Source organism: Pteropus vampyrus, unplaced genomic scaffold, assembly GCF_000151845.1.
Source record: "Pteropus vampyrus isolate Shadow unplaced genomic scaffold, Pvam_2.0 Scaffold24, whole genome shotgun sequence".
In the NCBI taxonomy this organism is placed as follows: Eukaryota; Metazoa; Chordata; class Mammalia; order Chiroptera; family Pteropodidae; genus Pteropus; species Pteropus vampyrus.
The window spans coordinates 8,409,530-8,421,640 of record NW_011888805.1 but is presented as its reverse complement, the minus strand read 5'-3'; the positions used below and the strand labels follow the sequence as shown (position 1 = coordinate 8,421,640).

General features: G+C 33.0%; 1 protein-coding gene across 6 annotated transcripts in view; it reads right to left on the bottom strand.

Annotated features, from left to right (window-relative positions):
- The window catches only part of REPS1 (RALBP1 associated Eps domain containing 1), a 73,367-nt gene that overhangs the window by 32,062 nt on the left and 29,194 nt on the right, over positions 1-12,111 (bottom strand). For 5 of the 6 annotated variants that reach the window (XM_011356146.1, XM_011356147.1, XM_023528380.1 and 2 more), the window contains exons 2-7: positions 4,723-4,846; positions 2,959-3,155; positions 2,673-2,826; positions 2,004-2,128; positions 1,347-1,509; positions 1,008-1,071 (exon numbers count right to left, since the gene is read on the bottom strand). In XM_011356146.1, coding sequence (XP_011354448.1) covers positions 1,008-1,071; positions 1,347-1,509; positions 2,004-2,128; positions 2,673-2,826; positions 2,959-3,155; positions 4,723-4,846 — 827 coding nt within the window. The remainder of the gene's footprint in view (positions 1-1,007; positions 1,072-1,346; positions 1,510-2,003; positions 2,129-2,672; positions 2,827-2,958; positions 3,156-4,722; positions 4,847-12,111) is intronic. The other variant, XM_023528381.1, reaches the window with a different exon arrangement.

The window sequence follows — 12,111 nt, the reverse complement described above, 5'->3', positions numbered from 1 at the left end:
TCTCATAGATGGGAAGATGTGTAACAAAGCAAATATAGTAAACTGTTAACTGTAGAATCTAGGCAGTGGGCATATGGGTGATTCAACGCACAATTCTTTAAACTTTTCTACAAGCGCGACATGAAATTTTCAAAATAAAATGCTAAAAAATAAGGTCACCAAAAATGACCTTTAACTATGTATGTCTAGCAACAAGATTTAGTTGAAGTCGAGTTTATTTAATAAGAATTTTTTTAAACTTTATTTTTATTGTAATTAGGGGTCTATATGTATGTACTTTAAAGTATCAGATAGAATTACAAGTCTTGATACAAAAAAACAGCAGCCCCACCCAACTATCCTTCCATTTCCTAGATGCAGGAGAGATCATTTTTATATTTAACACCTTAAACTATAAATAGTAATGTATATGTTGCTAGTTCTTGATTTTTGGTTTTAGACATTATCTACCTACCTCCTACTATAGCATTCTATACTACTAAAAACCCTATTAACAAAATTTAGGATACAGAGAAATTTGTTTAATATAAAGTAGACACATTTATGTTTACCTGATAATTGTTTCTGAAAAGTAATTTGTGATTGTAATTTGTATTTTAATGGTCAATTCCAACTACATAACAACTATCCTGAGTCTTATGTTTGTATTTAAATGGGTGCTAAGCACTGTTCTTAAATTCATGGCTCAGTATAGAACTTACTGAACTTGTTTAAAGCCAAATGAAATAAATATAACATTGTATGAGCAAACTAGCTTTTATTCCATGCATTATACTAGCAATAAGAAACAGCTGATATAGCTTTAAAAATTTTTAAACTTTAAAGAATTACTGTGTCCGTATCATTTAATTCTTTGCTAGAGAGAGAGCTGACTATTTTAAAATACTGAGTTTTTAAGAATATTCTTGAAAAGATTATTCTGTTTGTGTTTTAAGGTTCAAAATCTACCTGCTAGAAATTCCTTTGAAATAACCCATATTACACAACTAAAAATATGCCACACTTACCAAATATGAGAAAGTTCAAGAATAGGAAGCTTTGATTTTGTAAAAAACTCTTTAGCTGCAGATCCTGAAATATTAAAACACTGTTGTTTAATGTTATTCTGAACTTACAGATTCAAGAATAAAACACATTAAGAATCTTAAGACTTTTTTACTGAAAAAAGGTCACCTTGACATGTGTATATGTCATGTTTTTGGTCTCCAGTGATTATAAACTCTTTTTAGACAAACAATTTGAGAATTATCTTTTATAATCCCTGACCAATAAAACCATGTCTTTGAGATTATGAAATTGAGACTCTGAACCGTCCCATCTAGAAGAATTTGTTTTTAACAACTCACCTGGAATAAATCCGTTTAGATCAGGCTGAATGGTTTTAAACTGATTTACATAATACTGTCTTTGTTCATCTGTTATTTTCCAGGGATCATCATAACTACTGGATTGCCTACGAATTTCATTGGCAGTTGTAGCTGATGCTACAGTTCGTACTGTTGTCTGGTCCTGTAATGAAACATTTTTTTCCTCAGTACAGTATCTATCTACATGATTATATGGACCAAGATTGCTAGGTTACTTATTTTTGAAAGTAAAACTTACTTTTTGTGGATGTTTTAAAATATAAGAAGTCTTCACAAACTCATCAGCAAACCACATATCTATAATGAGGTTACTGAATGTTTTTGGACAAGGATTATATAAATGTGTAGAATGACAGCAATATGTAAGCAACAAAAAGTTATGAAAATGTGCTAAGAAAGCCAAGCGAATATATTCCTAGATGCTGAAAATTTTCAAAAGTTCACTAAGGAATTAGAAAATCAGCCAAAACTTTTAGTGAAACATTCCAATGATAAAGGCACAGAGTTTTGTTTTGTTTTTTTAATGAAAGAGTGAACTTGCATTTATAAATCTGCAACAGCAAAATATAAAAACAATGATTGCAGCAACACTCTGAATGAAGCAAATAAAAATGCAATACCAATAAAATGTCACACCTGGACAGAAGCAGGATGCATGGTTAAAAGAGTACTGGTTGGTGGAGTATCTGCAAAACTGACCCAGTTTTCTTGAGGTGGAGGTGGAGAATGCCCTGACCACACTGCATCACCAGCAGAAGAACCTAAAAGTAGAATAGGTAAACATGCTGACTCACTTTTGAAGAAAAAATTTACCAGGTTTTTTTATAATAGCAATTCACTATGCACATATTATAAAAGTTTTCTTTAAAATTCTAGCTTTGAGGAAATGTTAATGTCCCAAAAAAGTGGAATATTTTCTGTCAATTTAAAATTATACCTCATTTAAGTCTTTTAAATTGTTACTGTGGTTTCTTTATCAATGATGAAACTTATATTATTATTGATTATATCAATAATATAATATATACCCAATATTCTGAAAAATAATCATTTATTCATTTTACCTTCAAAGAATCTGTTATCTCTAAACTTCTATCTGAGCATCACAGATATAGGTAAATGAAATCACCACTGTTCAAAGTGATATAACTATTTAGAAATTTCCACAGGTGGTTTCTGCTTCTATTTAAAGTACTTAACTTATAATTAAAAACTGTCTTGGAGGCAACCCTTAAAGGAATGTTATCAAGTTCCTTCGATTAACAACCTTTATTAAAGGAATGATACTTCCAAAGAACTTCTAACCTGTTTGTGCTTCACCAAAGGGAGACCAAAATGGCCCTGGTCCTGCAAGAGGCCTCTCACTATTTCCTCCACTGGGATGACGGTTGTGCTTCCTCCATGTGTGTGGAGAAGCTGGTGGGGACTGCTGTGGTGAAACTACTGGGGACGCAGGTTCCTAGAAAGAGTATTATTATTTTTAAATTCAAATTTTAAGACAGCATTTTCATTATTAAGGCACTCAGTAAATGTTTTTGTGTAAGCATCTACACAGTGTGTCAATTGATCATACTGACGTGCACGTGACTACCTGTTGATCAGCAGATGTACGAGACTGGACAGTATCATGGCTTACGGATCCCTTTTTCACTTGCCCCCTGCCAGGTGGTGGGGGAATTACACCAGAATAAGACCCTTGATTTTCAGAATCTGAAGAATATGAGGCTGCATGACGAGATTCCTGTTCATTCTTTGAAGCAACAAATCTTGGCAGAGGAAGGTCCTTTACTGTTAACCACAAAAATAATTATTACTTTAAAATAAAAAGGACACATACCTTAAAAAATGAAGAAATAAATTAGATATTAGAGAGAATTTTTGCAAAAACTGATACAGAAGCAAGTAACACAAAATGTCTATTGCTAAAAAACTCAGACCATCATCTCCCTTAGCTTGTTTAGCTATATTAAATGTCCATTGCATTTCTAGTCTTATGCTTACATTTTATATTTATCTCATCTCATAACCTTATCAACCCTGCAAAGTCCCTATTTTACAGATAAGGAAACTGAAGCTGTGAGATGCCATGATCGTTGATAATTAGTAACTGACAGGATCTAAACCCAGGTCAGTCTGACCTCAAAGCCTAGGCTGTTTCTGCTCATACTGATTCTCTAAAGATGTTAAGAGTTCTAAGTAAAGAAAAGAATATGTCCCTAAGTTTGAGACTAGATCAACCTAGACATTTTTAAGGCAGAAATTCTTAAAAATATCTTACTGTTCATCTACCAAGGACACAGTAAAAGGGGTTCAATCTATCCACTTTAGTCTGGTTTATTTCACTCCTACAGGCAGTTACACAACATCAATTGTTAAATAGAGAAGAAGAAAACAAAGACAATTTCTCTGCAGTAACTCATATTTTACACTAGAATAATACAGCAGCAGAATCAACTTTAGAAGAAAGTATACTTCCCTCCATTGTGATTACCTGCATTTCTCCTCAGAATCTCCACACTAAGGAGGGAAAGTATTAAGCTTATTCGGTATTTATGTAGAATTCAAAATTACCTGAAAAGAATGTAAAGTCTCAACTCTTGAAAAATGTGTGGCAAACCAGAGGTCCACAATGAAAACCTCCGACTGACTGGTCAACTAAGCTTGGTACTTAAAACTATTGTATAAAAATTCCAGCATTACTGAAAACCTCAAGTTTTCTCTTTCTCCTTTTCCTTATGAAAACCACTGAACTCCGCCCGCATTTAAGGGCCGACCTTATAGAATTTCCATCTACTTCAACATAAAAAGGCTCCAAATAACAGAAAAACTATCCTAGATGATACTTAAAAGGCAGTCAGATGTCTGTAACTAGGTTTTAGTCTGCCAATATTTTAATATTGTTTCTATCAATCAGAAAGTTTTGGTTAACAAATTATTTTCTAATTTTATATGGAGCTTTCATAGCCTTCCTAAACAAGACATAAAGTGTAATGTTGCTTTATACTTAGTAGAAAATATAAAGAAAGCATATATAAAGATGGTTGCTACATTTCATCATTTACACCTTGATAAAATTATTCACTTAAATTCTAAGCAATTCTTAGTGCATTTATTTCAAAAAATACCATTTTAAGTTTATATATCATCAAATATGTATGAAGTACATATATGCTATAACATTTATGATAGATATATTTTTCTAATATTCACAAATAAAGAATGGTGGTAAGAATAAAGTTATGACACTTAAGGTCATAAATGCCACTATAATATCAGAAACTCAACAGTTCTCCTGACTTTTCTTCTAGATCAGAAATCTATCTTCATTTCAATTACTAATGTATCCCATATTTACCTGTATTAATACTTTCCACTCTTAAAGGAAAACCAGACTGGGCAACAGCTACAAGTTTCAAAGCAATATAGAACTGACTCCTTCCAAAATAACCAAGTCTTGTTGCACCACAAAGCTCCATAATCTATAAAAGAACACAATGTTAACATTAAGAATATTACTAATTATTTAAATATGTAATTGTCTAATTTCTGTTGATAACTTCTCCAAAATACATATTGCATATTACTCTCAAATGACAACTAACTACAAGTTTCAGGTTTATGTGACTGAAAATAAAAAGAGACTGACCTTACAATAAGAAGGTTACCATTCCCTACTTATTAAAATCCGTGTGATAAGTAATTTTATTTTATTAGAATAACTATTTTTTCTAAAGTGTCATATTTTTTAGAAACAATGTACCATTCACTCTTCTCCATCAACTTCTCCAATACAAGAGCTATGCAACTAGATTATGCAGCCATTTAAAATAATAGTCATAAAATGACATATTAAGTGGGAAAAAATCAGGACACATAATTTTAACCACATAAACACAAATTTGAAAACAATCAGCTATATAAAAATTCTATCAGCAATTTTGTTAAGTGAGATTAAAAGTAGGACTTTTTCCTCATTTGCCAGATTGTGGTTATACTCTTTCCTTTAAAACAACAAATTGTGTTTGCTTGCTTTGTATTTTTAAAGCATCAAGGCTTTCAAAGAGATATGTATCCCATATACCAGTCATTCTAGCCACCCAACAAATATTTCTGGATTGGCTATAGCAATTAGGTATAAGACTAGAAAAAAGAATTTTAGGTTACAAGAATTATAACTCCAAAAGGTGGAGTAGATGTCTACGATAAAGACATTATAATCCTAAAATAAGCACTAAGTATCCTTGTCTCAACTTCTCAAATAAATAAATTCTTATAGAAACAAAGTATATTTACTGTTTTCTTTTCCCAAACACACTCAAAGGAAGATTAAGGTACCTCAGATGTTGTGATATTAAGTCAAAAGTATGTATTTACTAGAATTTCAAAAAGCGCCTGTAAGTGGTTAAGCAATATATTGCAATAACAATAAGCATTTATTTACATGCACAAGAATACAGTCATTTTTGCTGAGACTGATGAGCTATAGAAGTCCCATGAAAGGGTATTGCCTTTGCGTAAATTTAAAAGGACGAGGGGGATAAAGAGGCAGGTTTACATTAAAAAAATTATGAAGAAAAGGAAGGCTATGCAGGCATTTTGTTACGATTATTGTCCTTATCTACTATCCTTTGCTGCTCATTTGGCACAAGTAATCATTACACATCTTAGATGTTTTTGTTTATAAAACAAAGCATCTAAAATATGCCAGGTATATGCTACCTAAATGGAGGACCTAAAAAAAAAACGTAGTGTATTTATCCTTGTTACATCCGTTCCAGGTGCCTGTGGGACACTCAGGGGAAGATACCCTGGGAACAGTTAGAGATGCAGAGGTAGCATTCAGAAGAAGGGAGCACACTGAGAAAATGGGCTCCATACTTGGGAAGCAGACAATAGGTGATGACTGCAGCTGGGGGAGTAAATGAGATTGGCAGCAAGCCCAGAACGGTGAAAGAAAATCCTAAAGAACACCAAAACCTGAAAGACAGGTACAAAAAGGAGCCTATGAAAAAGGGAAGGGGAAAAAGTACCAAAAGGAGAAGCAAACTAAACTTACCATAACAACAAAACAATAAAATTAATTATGGAATAATCGTATGAGAAAACACTGCTTACAGTATTATGAAAACAAAAAGGATACGAAACTATAAATAAATATAATCCCAATTTTATTAAGATATGTACATATAAATGGCAGTGAATATGCCAGTGTTTATTTCTGGGTGCTGAGAGTAAGGGACATTTCTATGTTTTCTTTACACAAGTCTGTATTTATTACCAAAACTATAATAATATAATTGCTATATCACTATAATATACTTAAATCATAAATTTTAGAATTTCCAAAAAGGAGAAATAGTGGAGTTAAATAAAAAAGGGAGAAAACTGTACTCTATTTTTACAATTAGGAGATTTTTGATAACTCGAGTTGTTGCAGAGATGTGGCAGGGTAAAATCGAGTTTGCAATGCATTAAGTTATGAATAAACAGGAGGAATTTAAGTGGAAAAACAGGTACTAAACAGGTTAAGATGCTTGACTCTGAAAGAAAGTTTAGAAGGGTAACTTTGCTTCTCCCTAAGTCTCAGAGCCTAGTCAGTGAAAGAACTGGCTCTAGAAACCAGGTCTTTTTACTCCAAAAGCGTGGCTCTTTCTACAGTGGTCAGGAGAGCAAGGAAGGATACTACCTTTCTACTGTGTCAGACATAATAAAATTTAAGAGTTTGTATGCCAAAATGCTACACCAGGAAGCAGGAAAAGAGATTTGAAAGTGGAGGTAAAAAGGACTCAAAGGCAATATTTGCAGTTATTTCACCTAAAACATTCACTTTATTGCCCAAGTCAGGCATGTGTGTCGCTGATTCTCTCTCCAAGCTACTCGAGTTGAAGGGGCCACAAGCTCTCAAAGTAGGATAGGAGGAAAGGAGCTATAACATACAATTCACACACACACACACACACACACAAAATTGATAAAACAGTATCACGAAGTCTGATTTATCATCACAATCTTGTGAATCAGACAAAATTTTTCTCTTAAGGAATATCTGGAACAAATTACTAAAAGTGAAACTGCTGGACCAAAGTATACATACGTTTAAGAAGACATTAGCTACTGACAATTGCCTTTCAAAAAGGTTACTGAAATTTATTCTCCCACTGTCAATACGAGGGTGCTTGTTTCTCATCTTTTCTCCAGTAACCTGAAAAACCACTTGCACACTTTTATGTATTATCTCTGGCTCCCTATGTTACACAGTTCTGTATAGCTAATCCTGGACCTATTTTTTAATTACTTTAGCTTTATAATATTAAAATATCTGATAGGATTAAGCCAAGCCCTCAATTTTTTAAGAATTTCCTGGGCTATTCTCTTTTATTATGATTTTTTATGGTGACATTAGTTAACGAAATCTAGTTAAGTTTCAAGTGTACAACTCAACAGTAAGGCATATATATTGCACTGTGTGTTCACTGCCCATAGTTCAATTTTTTTCTGTCACCACATATTTGACCTCTTTTACCCCATCTACTCCACCCCTCTGGTAACCACTAGTCTATTGTCCATGTTCATGAGTCTGTTTGTCCTGTTTGTTTGTTGCTTTTGGGTTTATATCTCACATGTAAGTGATGTCATGTGGTTTTCAACTTTTTCTGTCTAGCTTATTTTGCTTAGCATGATTATCTCGTGGTCCATATCCATATTGTCACAAATGGCAGTATTTTATCTCTTCTTATAGCTGAGTAATATTCCACTGTGTGTATGTACCATAGCTTCTTTATGCAAGCATCTACTGTAGGACACTTCAGTTGCTTCCATGTCTTGGTCACCGTGTGGGCTATTCTCATATTATTCTTCCAAATAATCTTTAAAATCATCTATCAAAATAAACTGATTTGAAATGAGATGTCAATTTATTTAGTCTCATTCCTAATTTTAACAAGATGACTTCTAGTGTTTTATCATTAAGCATGATACTTACTGGCTAACACCAGAACACCTTTGTTAAGAAAGTATTCAGCTAGTTCACTCATCTAGAGTTTTGTTTTGAGGTTTATATTTTCAAAAATTACAAACAGATGTTAAATTTATTGTGTGAATTTTTGGGCAGAAAACTAAAATTCATAATTTTTCTCTTTAGTCTATTAATATTAAGAATTCTATTAACAGAGTTCCTAACATCGAACCATCTTTTGATCTCTGGAATGGACTTCATTTAGTCATGGTGTAGTACTTTAAAATATTAATACTTAACAAAAATTTAACCACAATCTTAAAATGATTAAGCTTTAAAATAAAAAAGAAAACTAAATATGAAAGGTTTGGAATCGGTGTTATATTGGCAATGTAAATACAACTAGTAAAGCTTTATTTTTTTCTCTCTCTCTGGTCTGTAACACTTTAAATAGATTAGGAATTATATGTTCCTTAAAGATTTGGAAGAATCCACCTATGACACAGGGTGGACATTATCTTTAACATATGTCTCCACGTTATTCCACGTTATCTGGTATAAACTAGGTTTTCCATCCCTAAAATACTTTATAATTTCCTAGGACATCATTTGTCACCTCCGAATTTTGAAATTTATTATTAATTCATCATTATTCAAAGCAGTCTCATTCTTTTAATTACTACTCTATGGTCGTTTCCCCTTAGTCTAAATTATACATATTTGTGTGTCTGCTCACTCTTTCTCTAGCAGGGAGAACCACTTAAAGCTCTTGTTAGAATACAGATTCCCAGAGTCCTTCCATTAGATTCTAACTAACCTAGGAAACCCAGGGCCAGCTAGTGGTGGCTGGTATACTATTGATAGTTACTGAAAACTATTAAGCTTTATTTTTTTAACATCATAAAATGTACATGCTCATGATAAAATAAATAAAATGTACTTAAGGATACAGAAATAAAAGTTCCTATGATTCTCATCGGAAATAGTAATTCCTTTCATATGTTCTTCCAATTTTTTATACATGCATACAAACACATGAGCACACATATGTAATACATACTTTTTACAAATACAGGATCATACTATATATAATTTTTTCATATTACTCAAAGATTTGTTTATATTGGCATGAAGTCTCTTTCATTTTTTTTTTACATAGTATTTCATTGCATGGACATTTTACAAATTAACCGATCCTCTACTGATGGACATTTAGATTTTTCTAGCTTTCATAAACATTTCTGTGCATCTTTGTGCACTTGTACAACTGTAGAACAAATTTCTAAAAATGGAACTATGCTTTAAAATGTAACATAACGAAGCACTACAAACTCTAAATGACTGTAACATCTTGATGACCACTGAATGAGAGGTCAAAGTTTTCATTAATTGTATTGGCTTCATAAAGAAATATTAGCCCTAAACCAGTCAGTACTGATTCCTTCTCTGAGTGCTCTGTTCCACAATTTTTATTAAAAAGCCACTAACATCTACAGAGAAAAGATAAACTAGATTGTATTCACTTTAATACCTAAGCTAATGGAGTCTTATCTAATGCAGTAAGGTAGAAGCAATCAGCACCAAGAATACTCATGGAAAAGAACCAATTTGCCCTGCAAAATCCAGGGACTTACCAGAAAAGTTAAGTATCACCAAGGGTGAGACTGGGACAGAGATAAAAATTCCTATCTTTATAGTTAGTTGCTCACAGACTACTAGCAACCAGACTTTTTACCCTTCAAGTAAAAACAAACAAAAAACTGCAAGTTAAATCTCTAAAAAAATGAAATGTCAGTAAAGTATTAGGATGGTTGATGTAGACAGGGGTTGTTGCCCCAGAGAAAAGCTTGTTTCAGCATTCAGTAAACCAGTTTAAGCGTCAGCATCCAACCCACTCCTCCTGAAGTGAGGCAGCCTTTTGAAGAGCTATACCCAAGCACAGAGCTAATTTTCTACTGCCTCATTAAATATAAACAGGGTTACCAGGATCAACAAGCAACTAAGCAAAGCCTACAAAATGAAAAGGAACTGCCAATTTTACCAGGAAGTAAAACTCTGAGAGAAAGATATAATTCAGGGATGAAAGAACACTTAAAATTACTCTGAGTATTATATAACAGATTTAAGGCAATATTCATCCATAAAACAAGAACAGGAGACTATGAAAAAGGGACAATCAGAGAATAAGATGTATGGAAATATATAAAGCTCAGTAGAAATACCAAAAGATAAAAAAAATTTTCTCCAGAAGTAGGAAGGGGAAAGATGAACTGGAAACTATGAGAAAAGAAACAATGAGGAATTAGAATGACCAAATTTTAATTAAAATGAGGTCTACAAAGAAGGTAGAGAAAATAGAAGAGTAATATATAAAGAACAAGAGATTTCTCCAAAGCTAAAGGACACAAGTTTTTCAGATTAAGAGAGTATACTGAGTTCTTAACACAATGAGTTAAAGAATTCCTAAGCATATTTCCATGGAACTTCAGAACAGCAAGGATAAAACAAAGATCCTATGAGCACTGAGAATAGGCTTAGGGAAGGAGGATAAGGGGGAGAGGCATTTACCAGTTAAGAAGAAATATTAACTGAACTAGAATCACACGTCTCATCAGTAACAATGAATATCAGAAAATAATGAAACATTCTCAAAATTCTAAGAAAAAATTATTTTCAACCTAGAACTCTGTACCCAAACGAACATCAAGACAATGCAAAGAACAGATACTTGCATAGATGTAGAAATTTAAAGTTTATCTCCTATGAACTCTTTCTTGAGAAAATATTCAAAAATGTTAATCAGCAAAATTTGGAGACAATGCATTCTGGAAAAAGTAGATATATACCAAGAAAGTGGGGAAAGGAAGTTGCTGGATGCTAGCTGAATCAAAATGGGACTATGTAGAAAACCTGACTGTGCCAGAAAGTAACCACACAAGATGATTTGATCATAAATTCCTAACTGGGGAGGTCATGGAGGGTAGTTATGCCCCCAGGCCTATAGCTTCCTTAGTTAAAAGGTTAATCTTTGCCTTAAGCAAGTTCTTGCAGCATCTAGGTGAACACACACCATTGAAATATCAGAGTAATCATCTTTTCTAGACTCTTTGGAGGTGTACTGGAATCCTCACTGTTACCTTAGTGCCTGAATACTATCTCTATTTACTGTAAATGTTAAATGTTAACTGTACTCACCAATGTAAAAGTATTTCTCTCTCCATTCTGCTTTTTATCCAATCCCAGAGATTCCTGGCCCTTACTTTGCTTTCTCCTACCTCCTTAATCTACTACCAATGGATTTCATGTAATCTTTACTTTGATTCTAAATGTAGAAAATAACTGCTAAACTGCCATTCTCTGGAACCATTTTCTCAATCCACTGAGATTTTGCTTCCAGGAATGTCCTCAGCTTGGCTCAAATAAACTCTAATAAACTTATAAAGTACTTCTCTAGGTTTGGACATTCTCATGTTACACAGCTATGCAACTGGCCTAGAGATCAACCAGTCATGATTTGAGTAAAATGACATAAGGCTCCAGGAGGAAGAGTTCTGAAAAAAATACAGGAGAAAGAATGGATATATGAAGACAAGCAGTACAAGAAAAAAGAAAGAGCTGAGAAATTTTTGGGGGGGGAAGTGGAGTGTGTGTGTAGTAGCTATATAAGAATGTACAACACTTGAATCTGCAGTAAAAATAATTAAATTGTCATAATGTAAGTACTTTTTTATTTTCAACTTTTAGATTCACTCTAAAGTCAAAATATATTGAATAATTAGAAATTTTGGC